The sequence below is a fragment of the Pundamilia nyererei genome, unplaced genomic scaffold, assembly GCF_000239375.1.
Source record: "Pundamilia nyererei isolate P.nyererei 1_Seehausen unplaced genomic scaffold, PunNye1.0 scaffold00089, whole genome shotgun sequence".
In the NCBI taxonomy this organism is placed as follows: domain Eukaryota; kingdom Metazoa; phylum Chordata; class Actinopteri; order Cichliformes; family Cichlidae; genus Pundamilia; species Pundamilia nyererei.
The window spans coordinates 191,743-213,399 of record NW_005187490.1 but is presented as its reverse complement, the minus strand read 5'-3'; the positions used below and the strand labels follow the sequence as shown (position 1 = coordinate 213,399).

The window sequence follows — 21,657 nt, the reverse complement described above, 5'->3', positions numbered from 1 at the left end:
CTAAAGAATGACGTACAAACTTACATGGTGCTGTGCATCTTGATGACTCTTGCAACCTTTTCTTTTAATTCCCCAGAAAAGAGCTCATTCAGGTCACAGAGGTAGTCCACTGGAATGTTTACTATGTCTCCCACCACTGTCAAAGAAGGAGAGCCAGACACGGCTGTAGAAGGGCATCAAGCCAAGAGGCGTGAGCCTCCTTGTGAGATATTATGTTATTAATATTAATATGTATTAATATTATGTTAAACCTACAAACATATATCGTGTTGAAACAACACAATCAAGATAGATTAACATAACATGATTTGTTTAGATGGAATATACGTGGCTAGATAAAATGAATTATTTCTTTGAGTGCAAGACTAAACTAAACATTAATTCTTTTACACTTTGAACACGAACTACATTCACCTCTGAGTCTCATGGCTACACCGCACAATCACATTAAAACAATTTTATCAGTGCTGAGAACCGCATGTTATCAGATTGCACTCATAAAACGTCAGGATAATACCAGAGCTCAGCACTGGTTACAAAAACAGAGTCGGGACATGTAAATCAAGCCTTTCCAGCTTCACGTGGCGTGTCGTCATCTCCAAAAAGATGCAGGGAAATCAGAAATCAATGTATAGAAACATCAATATACACTAAAGATTCTAGATTGCAGTGGCAAAGGAGTACCTTCAGAGATATATTTACATATACACAAAGTCTATGTCTCATACTGCAGTTTGCTTATGAAAAAGGGCAGCTTCACACGTTTTCTCGTCCTGTGTGTTCAGCATTTTTTTTTTTTTTTGTATTGCTAAAACACAAACTCTGGTTCTCCAAAACTAACTCCCTGAATCAATCACTCTTTTGGCAAAACCTTAAATTGTTGTCATCTAGTTAGACACAATTTTCAATTCTTATTTCAATTCTTTTCAAAAAGCTCGAAACAAATTCTCACTCAATGGTAACAACAGGAAACACAACACGACTACAGCTCTGTTGTCATTCCGTGAACGCGACAACTCAAAATCGTTCACACTGATTGCTAATAAAGCGACCGGCGAGTTCCAGTGAGCTGAAGGTTTGATACCAAGAATGGGAGGAAACAATCAGAGAGGAGGCAGATGAGGAGGAGTGAGATCTACCACAATAAATCACTTCTAATAATCATGATGAGATCTGATTCTCTGTGATAAAACTGTAACAACCCAAATGAAAGAAAGTAGAACACCATAATTTTACTTATAAAAGTAATCCACATAATTCATTGTTTACTATAATGTTTCCTTGACTTATGCGTCTCAAAACCAAACAGGATGAGAGAATATGAAACTGTCCACATTCATTAGTCTAAGACTGGAGCTACAGTATATACAGCACGTATCACCTGTAAATGAGGGAAGAGCAATGCTACCATAATCTTGAATCTTTACACTATACTCGTGTTTTGGTACATCACTTGCTGCGGTGTGAAACGGATGCTCAGTAGAGTTATTATCTTTACTGGTTGTGTATGTGATCTGAAGACACTGTGTGGTTTTTATTGCTGATAAAACTGTTCCCATGCAATCATGAGGTTTTGTCTGACGAGTCAGAGGTTTTGAGAAAGTAGTTTGAAAAGAGAAAATCAGAGATAAGTATTAACAAATAATTAAATGCAGAGTGGTGTATAAACACACAGTGCATCATGGGAATCCCCCAGCAGCCTACACCTATTGCAGCACAACTAAGGAAGGATTCAGGGTCACCTGATGTAGCCCTAACTATATGTGTTGTCAAAAAGGAAACTTTTAAGCTTAATCTTAAAGGTAGAGATAGTGTGTGTCTCCTGAATCCAAACTGGGAGCTGCTTCCACAGAAGAGGGGCCTGAAAGCTGGAAAAAAAAAGCTAAAAAAAAGTTAAAAACCCTAGGGACCACAACTAACCCTGCAGTCTGAGACCAAAGTGTTCTGCTGGAGTGATAAGGTCCTCTGAGGTCTGTGACATAAGATGAGCTGATTATTCAAGCTTATATGTGAGAAAGACTTTAAATTTGATTCTGGATTTAACAGGGAGCAAATGAAGAGAAATAACCAGAGTTGGCAAAAGTGCAGACATCCTGTACTTAAGTAGAAGTACAAATGCTATTAGTAAAACGTTCTTCAGTAAAAGCTGAAGTACTGATTCAACGTCTTTACTCAAGTAAAAGCAAAAACGTACAGGCTCTCAAATGTACTAAAAGTAAGAGAGTAAAGAGAATCAGAATCAGAATCAGAAAGGGGTTTATTGCCAAATGTTGAGCAGGTTTACAACATTAGGAAATTGCTGCGGTGCTTCAGTGCAAACATAGTGTCATAAATAGCACTTAAATAGACATGAAAAAATAAAAGTAGGGATAAGAATTAAAAGTGCTACGTAGAAAGATATGTGCATGAGCTATACATGAGATATATACATGAGAATAAAAAGTTGCTCTTTGGAGGATTGGCTGAACTTTGTGCTTTATTAACATAATGATAAAAAAATAGATTAGGATAGATAGATATAATAGATGGGAATACAAACTTTAGGCTATTTTTAATTCTACTTATCCTCAGCTTGAACCAAAAGAAAAAAAATCTTTGTTTTCTGTTTCCTACAGAGCCAATGTCTGATTTAAAAACATAAAGACTTTAAATTACCAGTTTATTAAACCCCATTGAGCAGTCCTTACCTTGAAAGCTAAGCTTTCCTCTTTCTCTCCCATCCTGTCTTCCTTATCTTTCTCCATCTCTGAGTGACTTTAGCTCTTTTTTTTCTCTCCCTGTTAAACAGAGCAGCTGGACCTTTAGCCAGCAACACACTGTGAGACAAACGCCACACAAACAGTTTGTATGTTGCTGTCACTGATAGAAAAGTTCATTTGAAAGACCTAACACTTAAAAAAGTCACTGTCTTTATTTATGCTCGCTCCTGTTCAGTAGGGCTAAGTGTTGTGGCAATAACAACAACAACAACAACAACAAAAAGCACCTTCACACTTTTAACCCCTGAGTTTGGTACACACGTCATCTGTTTTTATGCCACATCCTCTGGTGATTAATAAATGAACAGGACCGCCTTTTATGTGTTTCTGTTCAGGCTCAAATCGGTTTAAAGTTTGGATGTTCGCAGTGAGGAAATAGTACCTCCCCCCAAATGTGTTAAATCAAATGTTTACGTGCCTGTTTTGAAAATGTAAGGAGCAGAAAGTACAGATATTTGTTTAAAAATGCAGGGAGTACAAGTAAAAAGTAGTAAAAAAAAATACTCAAGTAAAGAACAGATATCTGAAAATTGTACTTAAGTACAGTACCAAAATATTTGTGCTTTGTTACTTAACACCTCTGGAAACAATGCAATTATATACAATAGACTATCAGGATGAGGCTCCTTGCCACTTTAAAATATGTGATTGCAGACAGCCTGGGCAGCTTTAAAGCGGACTTGATGTCTTTTGCAGTCACTGACTGCAGTTCTTGTTTCCAAGGGTGACACAAGCAGTTATTAGGTTCAGGGGTCAGTTACAGTTTTTCTCTGACGTGGAAGTCCTGTAAACGGTATAACAGCCGTGTGTACTGATGTGTGGAAGGAGTCAGTTTTGAAAAAAGAGAACATGTTTTGAGTGCTGTTTTTCATGTTGGCAGTGAGTCTGTGTGTGGAGGTTTGTGTGTGGAGTTTTGACAAAGCAGTTTTTGTTTTGAGAAACTGAGCCACACTTTCTGGAAAAAAATTTTAACTTTTGAGGCGAAAAAAGAAACAGACAAAATATATTTTTTCTTTTAAAAAAAGATGTAGAATTCTACCTCCGGACTCTTCTCTGTGGACGGCAGGTGGCGCTCTCGGGTATCGCCACTCTGTGTTTTGTTCCGGTAGCGCTTCCGGGTTCTAATGTTTACATCTGGGAGCAGCTACAAAGCACACAGTTTGTTTTCCAGGCTAATGAAAACCTTCTTGCACGTTAAGAACAGCATGTTTTCCAAGTGCTAGGACCTGTGCACAGTCACGGTAGGCCCTCCATGACGAGTGCTGTAATTATTATGTCACGTGTGTTGTGTTTTAACACGTCAGCTAACAAATGTAGCAGGCTCATTCATGCTAACCAGCTAACGCTAGTTGAATTAATCTGTAAACAAAATCATGTTGGAGTGTAAAAACTATCCGGGACCATTGTCACGGTTTTTGTTTTATCGGAGGCTTAAATCAAAGGTGCTACGGCTTGATTGGCATTAGTGTCCTGTTAACTTTATCCATGGATGGAGTTTCTGTGTCATCAATGTTAAAGATTTCTTAGAAAAAAAGATTAAACGTATCCCAGAAGATGTACAGATGGACTGATTATGTTCTTTAAAGTAAAACGGAGGTTTCAGAGAATATTAAATGAGGTTAAAAAAATGTTGTATTTATTATACAGCAGTTTTTTTATGAGGGAAAAAACCTCATTCTGCCCCATGGACTCACCGACCACTTCATTAGGTATAGCTGGTCGTTGACAGATATCTAATCAGCCAATCGCGTGGCAGCAACATAGTACATTTAGGCATGTAGACATGGCCAAGAGGACGTTCAAACTGAGCATCAGTGACATGGCTGTTGGCGGCAGATCTGCTAGTCTGAGTATTTCAGAAATTGTTGGATTTTTCCACAGAACCATTGCTAAAGTTTACAGAGAATAGTTAAAAAAAAGTGAAAATATTAAGTGAACAGCAGTTCTCCAGGTGAAAACACCTTATTGATGTCAGATGTCAGAAGAGTTTGGCCAGACTGCTTCAGGCAGATAGTAAGACGATGGCAACTCAAACACCCACTCGCTACAGCCAAGGTATGCAGAAAAGCATCTCTGAACGTTGAAGCAGATGGGCTATAGCACCATGTCACAAAGCTCAAACGATCTTGAACTGGACTAAAATTACATCCACGGTCACAGAGTACTTTTGGGGTGTGGTGGAACAGTAGATTCACATGATGGGTATGTAGCCAACAGTCTGCAGCAACTGTGTGATGGTTTCATGTCAGTATGAACCAAAATCTCTGAGTAAAGTTTCCAGCACCTTGTTGAGTCTATAGCAAGAAGAATTATGGCAACTGAAGGACAAAGAGGTCCAACCTGCTACTAACATGGTGTACTTAATAATAAAAAATAAATAAAGTGCTTGGTGAGTGTATGTACACGTTGATCCACGCTTCCTGCCTCCTTCCTCCTTGTTTGAATGATGACAAAATTTCATAAGTTTTTACATTTTACAACTGGTTCTGGTTCTAAATGAAACTTTGGAGCAACATAATAAACAGGATTGATCAATTTGTAGTTAAAGTAAATAGTCTGCGGTACCTTACTTGACAGAACGTATTAATTTTTCTGTTGTTGGCCATAACAAAATGTAATTTAATCTTTAGTAAATGAAATCTCATTAAAAATAGGAAATGGGTTAAATATTTCTATCACAATCCTGATGACTTTTTTAGAAAAAGCCAAAACTCTTTGGTGAGCACAAAATATGCACAAACCCTGATATGTACCTGTGGTTGTGTTTAAATGGAACTAAAACTCAGAAATGCTAAATATTTTAAATATTTTATTGTTTATTACACTGACACAGGCAGCCTTCACGAAATCAGCTGCTGACAAAAATAACAGTAAATGATGAAGAAGAAAAGTAGACATACAAGGTCTTCTGAGACGCCGCAAAAGCTCAGCAGGACGCCGATGCCAGTGGATGTCACCAGTGAGAAGAGGTCACCTGGAAACAGAGGGCGACCTCGGAAGACTGCCGCTGTAACCACAGATAGTTTCTACCTGAATGACTGTGCAACAGAAAAGACCACCGATGCAGACTTCAATGTGACGACAGTCGAAGACGCCCAGAAACATCCAGAGACTAAGTCCAGATCTTCAGGTTAGTGGCTCACTATGCCTGTTTTAAACACAGAAAGTTGATGTTAGTGTAAGCTATTGTGGGATATTTGTCATGTGATTCTCAAACTATTTAACTTAGCAAAGCCAGTGCAGAAAAAACAATCTTACGGGCCTCTAATCAGAGGTAGATCCTGTGTGTTTGGCACAAACCAAGTAAAATAGAGTATACTGTATATTTCTCTGTTAATGTGGACACTAGTAAATTGTATTATTGGAGCACTGTAAGATGAAATCAAGTTGTGATGCCTCCTCAGGTAGACTCTCTGCTGCTGTCTGCCGGCTTTGTCACGGGAAGTTTTCTCCGCGCAGCTTGCGGCACGCCTTCAACAAATGGCCTCGGGATTCCCTCAGTATCGTAGACGAGGAGTCAGACGCCGTGGCGCAGTCACCGCTTCTGTTCCACACAGACTTCCAAAGGCTGGTCGGGGTCCAGGTGGACCGTGACCCTCGGCTTTCGGAATTTATTTGCAAGAAATGCCATGCAAAGTTTTATAAGTGCCAAAGCATCCTGATCCGGTTTCTGCAGAGAGTCAATCTCCCGCCTGTGGGGAAGGAGAACCTGAAAAATCAGTGAGTCAATAAAAAAACAAATATATCTACCTGAGGGTGACTGTAAAATGTTTTTACTGCAGAAAAACATGGGGAAGTGTTTGTTTCTGTTTCAGGAAGAATGCAAAGGGTCCAGAGACCTCTGTAAACCATTGCTCATCAAGTAAGTAAAACATTACTTCCTCACTCCATCTTGCTGAAGTTCCATAAGTTGAACTGTTCTAACAGGCTCTTCTGTTTTCTTCAGCTCCCTCATCCTTTACCTCAGACACAAAGTGCCTCCACAGTCTGGTGTCCTGGGCTCATCACCACGGAGAGGCCTGCCGCTCCTGCCCCGACCTGAAGGAGGTGCTGGAGGGCCAGTGCCTGGGCGCCATTAAGGCTGTTTGGGGTTGCGTCAATGGTCACAGATACATCATGGACACTCACCGCAGCACTACCTCCAACCAGTGCTCCAGCAACAGAGCATTAGGGAGTGGGAGGGGTGATGGAGCAATGTCAGAGGAGGAGGAACAAGAACAAGACGGCGAGGAAGACGAAGAGGAGCAATCCGGCGGGAACGGAATGACCTCATCGAGAAGTACTAGTACTGTGGTTCAGCGCAGTCCACCTGCAGCAACGGCTCAGACGCAGAGCTCAGCGCCTGATGACTGGACGGGCGACAACGAAGGTGGGAATGCTTACAGTCGTTCAGACTAACACTGAGACTACCGGTGTATCCGCCCTCTTCAGTTCTTTCAAGATGTTTTATGTTGTGCAATAAAAGACTCGCACAAGATCAGAGATAAAACCCCAACAATCAGATAATCACTGTGCTCAGTGATGGGCAGCCACCTCCTTTCGATGTGTAGGAGCAGCAGCTTTACTCTGAGCACCTCCTGGGTGGCTGAACTTCTCACCCGATCTAAGGGAGAGGTCAGTCACCCTTCAGGGGAAGCTAATTTCTGCTGCTTGTATCCGCAATCTCATTCTTTCGGTCACTACCCACAGCTCGTGACCAAAGGTGAGGGTGGGACGTAGATCGAGCTTCGTTTTTACATTCAGCTCTCTATTCACCAAGAGGCTGAGGAGTATGATCCCCCTATAGTTGGAACACAACCTCCGGTCCCCCTTCTTAAAACTGGGCACCACCAGCCTGGTCAGGAGTTTTTTTTAACTCCCTCAGTGACCTCGCCCTTGGAGATAGGTGAGTCGTCCCCCTTGTCCCAAGACTCTGCTTCCTCCATGGAAGACATGCCGGTGGGATTAAGGAGGTTCTAGAAGTATTCCTTCCAGCACTCGACAATATTCTCAGTCAAAGTCAGCAGCGCTCCACCAGCAGGTAGAGCACCACTTTCCCCTCCTGAGTCGCCTGACTGTTCACCATAATCTCTTCGAGGCAGTCCAAAAGTCTTTTTTCCATGGCCTCGCTGAACTCCTCCCACACTCAAATTTTTCCTTCATCCACTGCTCGAGCTGTGTTCCGCTTGGCCTGTCGGTACATGTCCCACAGGCTAACCAAGCCTGATAGGACTCCTTCTTCAGCCTCATGGCTCCCTTCACCTCTGGTGTCCACCATTTGGTTGGGGGATTACCACCACAACAGGCACCAACCACCTTGCAGCCGCAGCTAAGTGCAACGGCTTCGGCAATAGACGTGCCAAACATGGTTCATTCAATTCAATTTTATTTTATTCATATAGCACCAAATCATACCAACAGTTGCCTCGAGGCGCATTTGGATTCGGTGTCCCCAGTCTCCCTCGGGATGCTGTTGAAGATCTTGCAGACCATCTGCACTTAAATGTTCATATTTTTTATTTTCATCAAATAAAAATATATGATTGACTCACATCAGCGTGTCTGAATATCAGTTCATTTTGAAGAAATGAGAATGAGTGTTTCCAGGAAGATAAAATATTAAAGATGTGTATTCATTTTTGGAGACTCGAGACTGATGTGCACAGACATTCCAGCTGAAATATAGAAAATACTTTTTCTTCTTCTGCACATACTGAAACCCATGTTAAGACCTCATCATTGCTCATATTAACATTTTCTCCTCCTCTCTCCTTCAGATTACACAGGTCACGAGGAGGCCTTGTCTCCTGCTCCGGGTCAGCTGGAGGACAGAACTGCTGGCAGTGATCTTTCTGACAGGTTGGTCCCACGGTTCATATTTACTGGTGGTTTGGCAATTATTAGAAATTGAAATTTTTCAAATTTTGTGTTTGTGTGTGTCCAGGGTCATCTCTGAAGATGAGTTTGATGAGGGTAGAAAAGGAGGGCTGTCTGATGAGGAGTTTGAGCCATACTCGGAGAAGAGGTGGGTGCAAATAGAAAAGACGGGCCTGCTATGGTGAAGTAAAGGGAGTGGAAACACCGCCTTATCTCACTATCTGTTATCACCGGTCTACGGGGCCTTTAGTGTAGATCAGCCTGTGAATGTAACACGATAACGGCCGATGTAGATTTGATTAGTTTAGTGTTAAGTCTTGCCAGTCAGCAGCTGTGCAGGCTGTTATTATGAAGCCTCTAAGTATGGGTCTCCATTGATATACAAGCAGCATGTAAAGAATCACAAGTCTTTAAAAGGTTTGCTGACTGGCCACAGTCACAGTTACACTCTGACAATAAAGGGTAAAAGAAAGAAAAAACCTTTATTACAGTAAAAATGAGAAGCCTGTGCCTGCTACCACACAGCTGCTCTATAATGAACCTCAGCTGTGCACATACATCAGGGCAACAGGCTCATGTTTCCTGGTTGAGCTGTTAATTTGCTCTTTGGAGGCAGGGATGGGACAGTGACCACCTTTGCAGTTACAGAATATGTTCCATGTCTTTCTCTCATAAGCTCTCACTGAATTTATTTTGCCCTTATCCTTCTAGAGCCCACAGGGTCAACGTCCCAAACAAGAGAAGAAAAAGCTCAAAGGCCCCAGAGGAGCCCAAAATCAGAAAGAAGCCTGGACCCAAGCCAGGCTGGAAGAATAAGTTCAAACCTAAGGGGTACGTGATGCAGCTTCCATTAAGGTCATTTTCAGCTTGGGTGTAGTTTATTCTTTGCTTCAGGTTTTTTTTTTTTTTAGAAGAAATGCAGATTAACAATCTGTGTGTTTCTTTTTCAAAGGGAGGAGCTCCCCAACATCTACAAGTGTCCATATCAGGGTTGTACGGCTGTCTACAGAGCTCCCGATGGTCTCAAGGTCAGAATTCACTGCTCACTGTTAAATGAAGCCACCTTCAGTTGTGCATGTTTCCGTGCACTAGTTTTGAGTTATGAATAATCTTGGCTTGCTTTTCTTTAAAAATTTGGGATAGCGGTCTCAGGTGACTGGGGAAATGTTTCTTTATTAAATATTGTTTAACTGTTTTCAGCAAGGTGAAACAATTCCTGAACATAGCGCTGTCAGAGGTCTGTTTACTGCTAACTATAAAGTGTCTTGAAATGAATTTAATATGTATGAATGAAATAAAAACAGATGAGACTGATTGTTGCAGATTGGTAATAGTATCAGAGATTAACATTCTCTAATGTTAAAACAACAAAAAAGAATAATAATGAGTTATTTCCATTTAAAATGAATTGTCCTTGACTGAAAGCAGTTAAAATGAATGAGAGCAAACGTGCTCTGCCTTCATCTGTATATACGACTGATTGTGTTCCTGTTTGCTGACTTTTTAGAAACACATCAAGGAACATCACGAGGAGGTGAGGGAGCGACCGTGCCCTCACCCTGGCTGCAACAAGGTTTTCATGATCGACCGCTACCTGCAGCGGCATGTCAAGCTCATCCACACAGGTGAGATGTCAGGTTTGACTGACTTTCTGGCTTTCCAGCTTTAGTCATCCAGCTTTGAGTGAGAAATAATTCTTTATAGCTGTTTTTATGCATGCTTTTCACATTTAGGCTGTTTCTGAAGAATGATACACGAATCTAAAAGCTTCCTCAGACACGTGGAACGCAGTACTGATGTTACTAAATCAATCATTTCCATTTCTAAGCATTTATTGTTAGCATTGCATAAATTAATGTTTATAAAGATGTTTTTTTTACCTTACTTTAATGTCTGAATTTGTGGCTCATGCTCATCGTGTCTGTGTGCTTCCAGAGGAGAGGAATTACATTTGTGACCAGTGCGGTCAAACCTTCAAACAAAGAAAACACCTATCAGTTCACCAGATGAGGCATTCGGGGGCCAAGCCACTACAGTAAGTCCTTTAACATTTTTGTAGTTCATGAGCCGTCAAGCTCTTTTGGTGGCTTCAGATTGATTTTACAAACCTTTAATTGCTTCCTGTTTTCATCACAGAACCACAGAATATGCTTTCAACTGAACAAGTCATATATACCATCAAATGTATGCACATAGATTTATGTATCTGTATGATCCTCCAAGTTGGGAGATCATCTTGCTCCGGTGCATCCTGCTGACAGACGGTCATACTGGGATGAAGAGTTTGATAGCCAAGTCAAAGTTTCAGCCTATTTATTTCTCCCCCTCAAATTCAGGGATTTGGAAAACATCGATAGAACAACGAGATCAGTAAATGCCCTTTTTGACTACTATCAGAAAACGGGCCTCATCATCGTTTTTCTGGAACTGTTTTTACAGTATTTCAAATGTTTAGTCACTACAATTTTATATGGAAAGTGATGAGCTCGGAGCCTAGAGACCAAAGTCGTCTTCTGTTATTGGAAATAAATCTTTGAAACGAGACTTTCAAAAGTCAAAATAAAATAGAGAAAAATAGTGGCACAAGAACTGAGCCCTGAGGAATTCCATAAGTGAACTGATAAGAGGACAAACAGAAATTCACTTTTTTGAGAGAGCGAGAGGAATGAAACTAACCCATGTTTCCCAGTTTAAAAGCCAGAACCCCAGACAGGAGAAATGATAAATGCTTTTGTTTTTTCCTCCTGTCAGATGTGAGGTTTGTGGCTTCCAGTGTCGCCAGCGAGCATCACTGAAATACCACATGACCAAACACAAAGCCGAGGCTGACCTGGAGTTTGAGTGCTTGATGTGCAGCAAGCGTTTCGAGAAGGCCCACAACCTGAACGTGCACATGTCCATGGTGCACCCGCTGACACAGGCTGAGGCTCAGAGGGGCAGCGGGCAGCAGCAGCAGACATACCCGGACCTACACACCATCACGCTGACCGGGGAGGTGGTTCAGCAAGAGCAAGACAGATGACAGAAGGAAGTCTTGATTCAAGGCAGAGATACTTGAACTGTGGCACAGGACCCAGAAACAAAACAGCAATGTAGCACGGAGTTTCATTTTAGCATCAGCAGTTGAGTTTTCATCCAGTGTTCCTTCACACTGACGCTCATGACCTTCTTAAGACTTTTCAGCCGATTTGTTGACGACACAGCAGAAAAGACATTAGGTAAGAGTTCAGTGTCAAAGCAATGTTTCTTTACATTGTGCAATTAATATAACGATTCATGAGTTATATCAATTACCTGATATTCTCTAACTGAGAGGCCAAAAGGACAAATCATCCATCTTCTGCAACAAACACATTGCTTCCTGTAACTGTTTCCAGAATAAAACGGATTGTTTATTTGCTTTTATTGTGAAAGAGCAGCAGTAGGAAATGTGAGGCTGGCAGTCAGGATGAGTATATGGAGTGGTTCACCATATATCATATTAAAAGCTAGTACAATTATGACTCTGTGAAATCTGAGGATAATAACTTGAAAAGAGAACAGTACGGTGGCCCTGAGAGCTCAACGCACTCATCACGCTGACTCTTGAAAGATAAAACAACCAAAAGTTCTAAATACTGAAAAAGATGCTGCCAAGTAGACCAGACAGAAATATTAGAATATGAACTAAAATAAAATTTTACAGTAAGTTAAATCAGATGTTTTACACTGCTGCTCACAGTCTGACAATAACTGATTTCGTAGGCTTTGTGAGTAATCAGCTGTTAAGACCACCGTGTTGTTAATCTTGAATACCTTCATTTAATATCTGACATTCACATTACTGACTGTGTAACCGGCTTAAATGCAGCTGTAATACTGAGACCTTCTCTTTGCCTGATCCAAGTAAAGCGTCTATATGTGCTGCAATTCCAGGAAGTTTTCTTATCGGCTCACTGCTTTTATTAAGTTATTACAAATCAAAGTCTTCTTTTGAATTGTAGCATTGAAAGGGCTTCAGGTGTACATGTGTGTAAGAAAGCGTGTAATGTGTAAAAAAAAAAGAAGAAAAAAACCCCCCAGTGTGAATAAAACAGGTTTTCTTTTTACAAAGCCGAGTCTGAACAGTGCAGTGTTTCCACGTGTTTCTGTTGGAGGGAGGGTTGGAATATTAGCGTGGAGAGATCTCGGTCGATTAGAGGAAGTCCATCTCTGGGCTGGAAGGCTCGAGCTGCACAGACAGCGCCGCTGCCAGCTCCGGGTCCAGTTCTGCACTCAAGGATTCCAGCTGGACCGAGAAAACCACAAGCAGATAGGCGGGACAGGAAGGAGATATGAAGGTGTGAGACAGGTGTGAAAGGGGCAACGGGTAATATACATGCTGATGCACCTTCTGCTCACCTGTCGGAGCTGCCCCGAAGAGAGTAAAGTCAGAGGCGTTTGCGAGATGGCTCTCAGAAGAAACTGCTTGGTGCGGCCAAGGATGTGGGAAGGCTCCGCCTACCAAAACAGATGATGAACGTGAGTCCAGAGCAGTGTGCCAACTCCAATACTGCCATATGACCAGTTAGAAGTTAGAGTACAAACCACCAGCTGCTTCTTAGAGGATTCAGTGTCCGGTGATTGAGTGTTTCCTTCCAGGAAGAGCTGCAGCATGCTCAGGTAGCAGACGATGGCAGTATGGAGGAACCCTGGACAACGCACAGCTCTCTGTAGGAGCTCGGCGCTTTGCAGGAGCAGCAAACTGATTGGCCATGAACACAAGGAAATTTAGAAGGTACAACAGGTACAAATAAGAGGTGAGGTTGGAACTTCCATCTTGTCACGTTTGTGTGTTTTGGCCTGTTGTCGTTCCTAATGCGATGGTGCGTCAGCTTTAGTGCAGAGCAGCATTTAATTTATGTGGCATTCATGAATCAACCTAGCTGTTTGCAAGGCCCCACCTCCACTAAGCAGCTGCAACACTCACCTGCAGAAAGCCCACGGCATTAGTTTTGTAAAGTCATCTGACGTCACCATGGTAACCGACTGATAAATGCTTTGCTCTAGAATTGAGTGAAAAATAAAAACGCAGCACATCAGTTCAACCACATCAAATTCAAATCAGATTTAAAAGATGACCGGAGCGCCGAGCTGCTGTTCACTTTACCGCTGGACTTAAAGATGAGCATCCAATCAGGAGAGTCCATCAACACAGCCAGGAGCTCTGTGCATAAAGCCCGGCCTTCTTCATAGCTCCTCTCCTAGAGGAAAAAAAACCATGCATGTTATAAAACATAGACAGAAATAACAATACAGTCTTGTCTTTTCCTCTTCAATTTATTTTCCATTCATATCCGTTTCCCTCCTATCCCAGCTCTCATTGGTTGACGGGCAGGTGCTCACATGGGCACAAATCCATAAAAAGGACTTTTATACACGCAGAATATCAAAAGCAGCACCAGGGTCCAGAGGTTGGGGTCAAGACCATACTGCTAATAAAATACTGTTATCCTACAAATTGAAATAAAATAAGCAATTATCATATTTAAATTGCTAATGTTATGTTCATATAAGTTGTGCATGTCTTCACAGTCAGTTCTTGTGTTCCTGGACTGTTTCTGTGTAGGATTCGTGGAACAAAAACAGACTAGACAAATGCATTGGAAAGACCTGTTTCCACTCTGAGAACTTGTTTATGAGTGTGAATGTTGCACAGTTCTAAATTCCAGCATTGTTGTTTAGGTGGTCAGTTACCTGAGGATATAGCAGTGTTGTCAGGTGGTCGTTAACGCACAGGAAAAGAAGGAAAACGAGCACCTGGAAGCAGAAACACAACAGCATTTTTGAAAAAGTGACTGAAAGCTTTGGAGACCAAATAAGCAGGATGGAGATGGGCTCAGTCAGACAGTGAACCTCTCAGTGTGATACTTTTGTTCTACTCTTCCCTTAATCAGAAGTTTAGATTTATATAACTTTCATCCACATTATTAGACTTTTATTATGTTCTATTATGTTGTAATCAAACTGCCTGTATGTGAATTGTATATAATAAATTTAAATATAGCAGCCGAATTAACAGCTGCTGAGAATGACTTCATAAAACCACCCAACGTCAGAAAAGGGCAGCAGCTGCAAGTCTTTTGTTGCTGTTCATTGGCTAACTTTGGATGCTCTGTTCAAAAGAGCACAGTGGATTTGTCTTATTAAACAAACCCTTTCAGCTCCTCTCACTTCTTTTAAGCCAGCTTTCGTCTGAGTGGCTGGTGGTGGGTGGGGCTTCTGAAGAATTCACAGTCTTTTGCCAATTAGATAGAATTAGATGGTGCACTAACTGTGAAAAAATGGACAGCACGTAGAATTTGTTTTATTCTCTCACCTGTCTGTATTTGGAGTCTCTGTCTGGTCGCAGGAAATTCAAAGCAGCTTTGAAGCTCGGCTTGTTTGCCTCACAGCCTTGCCAGACACGATGAAGGCTGGCCGCCAGCAGCAGAGCTGCAGCTGGAGGCATCTGCAGCAGCTGGCCTTTCTCCAAGCTGCAGAGCAGATAGAAAGAAAAACTTTAACATGGGGTTTCTGTAGGGTTCACCAAGATAATTAGACACTTTTGAGAACTATTATAACCAAAGGAGGATTCATTTAATGTTTCACCATAAGTGAAAAGCAACAATAATTTATGTCTACATCACATTTAAAGGACTACTCTGCACTAATGCAGCCACAACAAACCCTATGAAGCTCATGAAGGTGGCTGATACGAAGAAAAGTGTGCAAAGCTGTTACAGATATCAAGGCAGTCTAAGATGTGAACATATTTCATGTGACTTGTTCAGGTGTGAGCAGCTGTGAGGAGGTGTACATAATTTGCTGACAGTGGTTCATGAAGGAGGCGTTACCTGCAGGCCCAGTGCTGACATTCCGTGAGGAGCTGCAGCTGCTCCGGCAGCGTCTGTTCATCACACAGACGACGCCACAGTGACAACAGGACCGGACGGAGACGCTGCCACCAGTGCTGCACACGGACACACAACAAAGACGCTATATTCCTGTCATGTCTCTACACAACATCGCAGGCTTCACACAGGCTCTAATAGATCACTGATCTGTGATTCCAGTGATAAAAGATTTTAGGACTTTCTAAATATTGAAGGTGCCAAATGTGTTCAAAGGCATTTTAGTCAGAATGAACAGACAGTACCACTGTGGAGATCAACAAAACAGGACATTGCACGCTGATCTGAGACCAGGCTTTGTTGACTTCATATCTTGGTTGTCCACAACGTACACTGGCACCTAACAGACCCTGGAGAAGAAGCACAACTCTCAATAATCTCACAAGCTCACCTCACCTAAAGGTACAACCTGTATGAACTTTAGATTTCAGAAAGATTCTTACTCTCAGAAAGTGTGCAGTTATCTTGCAGGACAGCACGCCTGCTGGAGAACACGCTTTCCTCTAGTGCATGAACAGAGGGGAGTGCAGGTGAAGAAAGAGGTGAGCATAAAAAGTACTTTTTCCAGCCAAACATTTAAATCAGATTAATAAGAGACATTAAATGAGCTGCTCACCTGATGCTGGTTGATGTGTTCTATTAGCCTGTTGCAGCTCAGTGTTGTTCCCCCTCCATCAGTGTTTACTTTAATCAACAACACAGCTGGAAGAGCCAGGAGCACTCTGACACACACACAAACAGCAATTCAGTGGATTAACAATCGCAATGAGCCGACACGTATCACAGAACGAGTGTGCCAACAATACCCCATCAGCCTTATACATCCCCCCCTTTGGCCACGCCCCTGCAATGCCTCCCTTTTCATATTTAACAGCGTACCTGTTCCATGTATGCAGCAAGCGCTGCAGGCTGACGTCAGTGCTGATGCTCTGTGAGGTCACTGTAGAGGAGCATCTCTGAAACAACACCTCAAACAGGAAGTCACCCACACCAGCTCTGCTGCCATGGCTGCCAGACCGCTCCATCATGTCCATCTCATAGACAAGCTCCTGCACATACACAAGCACGTAAGTGTTATTCACTAGTTTAACTGAAGTCACACAGACTGTACACTAATGAGTAAAACACAACATGGAAGCTGATGACGCTCCAGAAGCTGCTGTGCAACTTCTGTGTACGAGGGCTTTTATTTTTTCTGTTTTTACGTCTAAAAAAAGACAAACTTTACTACTACTGATATTTCTGCTTGTTCTGCAGAGTGAAGTGTGACACTTAAGGAATTTTTACCCATTCTGTAGCCATTTTTCACAAATCCACGCTCTTTAATTTTCAGGGCTTTTATTTTTTATTCATTGAGCATTCAGAATTTTTGTTGCATGTTTTTTTAATCAAATAAAAGGCTAAGATTATATTATTTTATTATAAGAATATATATGTAAGAAGATCACTTCACTAAAATATTTTTCTTGATCACAAAATGTTTTGTGTGAAGTTGCTAGCTTTAATACAATATACCTCAATATAAACATTATTTTTACCACACTTTATTAACTATAATGTCTACACAGCCCATCCATATGTTATTGCTGCAGAAATAAGGGGGAAAAGGAACTTTTCAAAGTTACGTATCATTTTTTATAGTCATGAATACTTTTTTAAAATTTTACTACCTGTTTCACCAATTGATAAAACTGCAGAAACAGTGATAAACATTAGCATACAAAAGTCCAGATGGTGTTACTGATCTACAGCAGTTTGACTGTTATACAGAAACAAAGCAAAACCGCCTTCTTTTTTTCCATATGTAATAATTTCTTAAATATTACATTCGATTCTTTGTTTTTACCAGGTTTATAATAAACAAGCTTTTCAGAGTGGTGCAGTTAGTGTACACGCACCTGGAGTCGGGACAGGATGTCTGGTAAGCAGGTTCCTCTTCCTGGCACTCTGTGCTGTTGTGCTTCCAGGCTCTGCCAACTGCTGACATCAAACATGCACACATGGACACAAATCCATAAACACTGTTTGTCAGGTTAACTGAACTTTTCCAGGCTCTAAAAGAGGTTTTTAAGTTACCACAAGCACTTTGCCTCTCCCACCGCGCCCTTCCTGACTTGAAGAAACATTTTTATTTGGGTTCTTGTCAAATATCTGACGGGTTCATTTTAAGGACTTTGCACATTAATGTTAACTACTAGTACCTTAACTGCTGGTCCATGATGGCATTAAGCAAATGAGAACAGAGGTTTTTCATGTCTCCTCCGCAGCCTCCCTGCTTCTCTGGACGAGTCAGGTAGAGCTCCATGCAGGCCCACTGCTGATACTCCTGACTGCAGAGAGGAACAAATAAATAAAAGCAGGAACCCAAACAACTTTTTTTTCCCTTTAGAGGTGCAGGGGAAGAAATTTAATCACAGAAAGAAGTATTTCAGATTTTAAGTTGACCAATCTCTCCTTCAAAGTCCTCTTCTGCACCTCTAGCTAGACCACCACAGCTTCAGTATCTTTGCTTGGAAGTCCTCTGCACAAGTTTGAGGTCTGCGGTGAAACAGCTGATTTGCAACAGGATCATAAAATTAGCAGCACCGCTTCAACCGATCTGTACGTGCATAAGGATTCATCCTGGAAGTGGAGGCTGGGCCAGTAGGGCATGTTTTTTTGCCTTTTGTTTCATTTTAAGTGCAGAGTTTCTAAACTTTAGATTAAACTTCCTATTGTTTTTTAAGGCATAGATTTTATTTTCTAAACTCACACGGTGTGTTTGCCGTCTTACCGTTCAGCGTCAGGCAGGGCGTCCTCACTCCTCAGTACTCTCAGCTCATTAGCTAACCATTCTGAGAACAATAACTAGACAGACATAAGGAGACTTCATGATTATTACATCAATACAGCTACTCCATGAATCATTTTCTACATGCACTCAAACACCTGTGCTCATTAATGCAAACAATGTTTTCACAGGTGTGTGTTTAATGGAGAAACAGGGGACCCAGCACAGACCTGATACTGTGGTATCTGTCCGAGCTGCTGGAAGGCAGCGTTCCTCCACAGATGCCAGGCCGTCTTCCTCCAGGTGTTGTTGGAGTCAGTGATGCTGCTCCACAGCCCGGTCTGTTTCTCCTCCAGTTGTTCACTTAGCCCAGCATCAGCTACAGTTCCTCTGGCTTCAGGTAACAGTCGTGGGATGAGGTACAGAAGCTAAACACAAACACAGAATAGTATAAGTAGGTTTAAGTAATGAAAGGAGGGAAGGCCCAGAAAGCTGGTTAAGACTGACGATACACAGAATGATGTAATAAAGGCAGGAGGTGTTTTTAATGAGTTTTAAGACTTTATTCTATATCGCACTTTGTTTATTCGGGCTGTTTGTTTGGCTTTATTGATTAAATAAAAGGTACAAATGCAAGCACTGAGCAAAGAAGTGGTTTGCACTGTGACTGTGAAGCATCTGTCATGATATTTGCATTTGTTCCGCTTCTTTTTACACAATAAAATCAAAACTTTGCACCGCCCTCATTTCATAGCCAAGGCTGAGCAAGTGTGGAGGAAACATAAGCTCATTATAAACTATTTGATCACGTGCTTTTATTTCAGCTTCTCAAAGGCAGGGTGCGAGGTAGTTCTGCGTTTCTGTTTCATTTTATTGCAAGTCTCAGTTTTGGACACATCTGTTTTCTAGATTTAGCCCTCAAATTTAACCCTGTGCTTAAAGGTGACCCATTATGCTCATTACCAGCAATGTTTTTATTCCTGTGCTGCACTAGAATTGCATTGTGTTGGTTACAGTTAAAAGAAAAATTCCTTATTTGTCTCTTTTCTGTGACTTTGTGCAGCCCCTTAGGTCACACTCTGCCAGAAACCAGCTGCTTTACATCCATTAAGACCACCTTTGACTCTTTACCCAGTGACAGCCTATAATGAATTATCATCAAAGCTCTTTTTCTGAAAAGAGTGATTTCTGTCATATTTCATACTTGCTTATAGAACAAAATGTTCGGGTTTGCATCAGAAATTAGAGCAAGTACTTTATTCTAATAGCCCTCAAACCACATCTTTGTTGATATATACTGAGGTGTCAAAACTTGTCATTAACGCTACTGGGCAAAGTCATCAAATGTCATCTTTATGGGGGAAAGAGTTAAGACAGCTTTCGTCTGATTGGCTCAGTGGGTGGGGCTTCTGTGCTCACAGTGGGCAAATTAGGGATATCTAATATTTAACAGTAAAAGTTCACATAGATTACTTTACATACACAGAAATCTTTAATTAAAAGTTTCCAAGAATATGAGCATCCATATTTGTCGCAGTATGTATATGACAGGAAATAAGAAAAAGCATAAGACAAACAAACGGCCACCAGGAAATTATTCTGGAAAGGTTTGCATAGATTCTGGAAAGAAAAGCAATAAGCAAACCTCATTACTTAATCACATGTCAAATAAAAAAGGTTACCTTCTTATAGAGACTATGGGGGATACAGTCCTGCTGTTGAGGCAGTGAGTCCTCTCTGCAGATCCCATAACAGACAGCTGCTACACACAACCTGGACATCCACAATGAGCCAAATCACTATTACTGAACACATATTGTAGATGTAAAGATATGGATAGTATGCATGGCCAATCCTTGTTAGTTACAGGTGCAGGACATTATCATGTCAAAGATGATATCCACACACATTAACCAGTAAACTTTCTCTGCTGTAGGCACTGTGGAGATACAGAAATTCTTTTATTACTGCCATATAATCTGCATCATTATAATTGCATTAATAACATTCTTTACAGCATTATTTCATGTAATAATATTTCTCACAGTATTGATACTGCATTACAGTTGTTTATTGAAGATGTCCATTTGAGGATCCTTCCATTATGTTAACTTTTATTACAAGTATGGTTAGAAGTATTTTACACACATTGCATATCTGTGCTTATTTTGAGTTGATGTTCAGTTCATTAAGGGTCTTAAGCTTCACTGGCGTAACTGTCCAGGTGATACATGCTGAGGGAAACTAGAACATAGAAGGATAACTGCAATGCATGCTTACAGTACATATAATACATATAATCTAGGAATGTGTCCGGCCTGAGGCCTCAACTCATTTGGTGTCTTACTATATTTTATTCTACTTGGTAACAGATGATCAGAGTCAATAATTAGCCTCAGAGACCCTGAGGGCTTGAAGTTTATTACCTTGTATGGAAGATGTTATAGAAAAGAGAAGTTCTATGTCTGCTTATAGCTATTAAAGATGTACGATTAACTGTGACTAATGTCTGGAGCCTATTTTTATCTGTCATTGACGCCATGTAGGGGTGTGTTCCCCACTGCTTTATAAGTATCCACAACATGTATTTTGGTCAGAAGACATATGTTGATGTTTTCTCCGGGCTGTTAATAAACTCATCGTTTGATTGCACTTTTCTGGGGCCTCCGTGGTTTGTGACACTGCTCTACATTGATTGATTTCACGACAGCACATAAAGAGAGCATGCAATCATTAAAACGCTCCATTAAAAGTCAACATCCATGCATGGAAAGCCTCACCTGGCACAGAACAGCATGTTGGCGTGTGTGCTGCAGGACAGCGCCAAGCTCAGAGCCTCTTCAGCCGGCACTGGCTCAAGCCGAATGGGCGGCACCAACTGAACCAGAGGACCACGAGACACCAAGGAATACAGGTGGACCAGGAATGCTGCCAGGCCGAGTATATGGGCAGCATTCAGCGACAGCCACTTCACATAGAAGAATAAAAATACTTTTTTTTCTTAAGCATGAGAATAAAATTAAAAGTCCACGACACAAAGTGAAAGTCAGATATAAATAGAGGGAATAAATGTGGGTTTATGCACCTGGTTGTGAAGCAGGTCCCAGAGTCTGTGTATGAGGCTGGAGAGGAGCTGTGTGTTACCAAGCAGAGCGCTCACAAACCTCGAGGCCCATGGGCTTTGTCTAAAGATGCAAACAATTAGAGCAGCAGCAATTAGTCGACTGAAAGGAAACTGGTTAGGATGTAATTTGACGACCAAATATAACTTTAATTTATTGTTTTCTATAGCTCTTTATTAGGGGTGCAACGATACTCGTATCGATATTGAACCGTTCGATACAGTGCTTTCGGTTCGGTA

General features: G+C 41.4%; 2 protein-coding genes across 4 annotated transcripts in view; one reads left to right on the top strand and one right to left on the bottom strand.

The window, feature by feature from the left end:
* The first annotated feature begins 3,819 nt into the window (after nucleotides 1-3,819).
* Nucleotides 3,820-11,646, top strand: znf276 (zinc finger protein 276). The gene is made up of 12 exons (XM_005739051.2): nucleotides 3,820-4,000; nucleotides 5,593-5,889; nucleotides 6,164-6,479; nucleotides 6,575-6,621; nucleotides 6,706-7,128; nucleotides 8,516-8,597; nucleotides 8,683-8,763; nucleotides 9,327-9,446; nucleotides 9,568-9,643; nucleotides 10,123-10,240; nucleotides 10,551-10,650; nucleotides 11,367-11,646. Exons 2-12 carry the CDS (start codon nucleotides 5,634-5,636, stop codon nucleotides 11,635-11,637), a joined length of 1,890 nt encoding a protein of 629 aa, XP_005739108.1. The 5' UTR covers nucleotides 3,820-4,000; nucleotides 5,593-5,633; the 3' UTR covers nucleotides 11,638-11,646.
* Nucleotides 11,647-12,778: 1,132 nt separating this feature from the next.
* The window catches only part of fanca (FA complementation group A), a 27,695-nt gene continuing 18,816 nt past the window's right edge, over nucleotides 12,779-21,657 (bottom strand). For 2 of the 3 annotated variants that reach the window (XM_005739052.2, XM_005739054.2), the window contains exons 24-42: nucleotides 21,382-21,481; nucleotides 21,077-21,264; nucleotides 19,979-20,069; nucleotides 18,527-18,724; nucleotides 18,300-18,373; nucleotides 17,728-17,856; nucleotides 17,425-17,506; nucleotides 16,406-16,575; nucleotides 16,143-16,248; nucleotides 15,970-16,029; nucleotides 15,772-15,876; nucleotides 15,470-15,585; nucleotides 14,953-15,109; nucleotides 14,331-14,393; nucleotides 13,744-13,837; nucleotides 13,564-13,639; nucleotides 13,182-13,338; nucleotides 12,996-13,094; nucleotides 12,779-12,882 (exon numbers count right to left, since the gene is read on the bottom strand). In XM_005739052.2, coding sequence (XP_005739109.1) covers nucleotides 12,790-12,882; nucleotides 12,996-13,094; nucleotides 13,182-13,338; nucleotides 13,564-13,639; nucleotides 13,744-13,837; nucleotides 14,331-14,393; nucleotides 14,953-15,109; nucleotides 15,470-15,585; nucleotides 15,772-15,876; nucleotides 15,970-16,029; nucleotides 16,143-16,248; nucleotides 16,406-16,575; nucleotides 17,425-17,506; nucleotides 17,728-17,856; nucleotides 18,300-18,373; nucleotides 18,527-18,724; nucleotides 19,979-20,069; nucleotides 21,077-21,264; nucleotides 21,382-21,481 — 2,158 coding nt within the window. In that variant the 3' untranslated portion in view covers nucleotides 12,779-12,789. The remainder of the gene's footprint in view (nucleotides 12,883-12,995; nucleotides 13,095-13,181; nucleotides 13,339-13,563; nucleotides 13,640-13,743; nucleotides 13,838-14,330; nucleotides 14,394-14,952; nucleotides 15,110-15,469; nucleotides 15,586-15,771; nucleotides 15,877-15,969; nucleotides 16,030-16,142; nucleotides 16,249-16,405; nucleotides 16,576-17,424; nucleotides 17,507-17,727; nucleotides 17,857-18,299; nucleotides 18,374-18,526; nucleotides 18,725-19,978; nucleotides 20,070-21,076; nucleotides 21,265-21,381; nucleotides 21,482-21,657) is intronic. The other variant, XM_005739053.2, reaches the window with a different exon arrangement.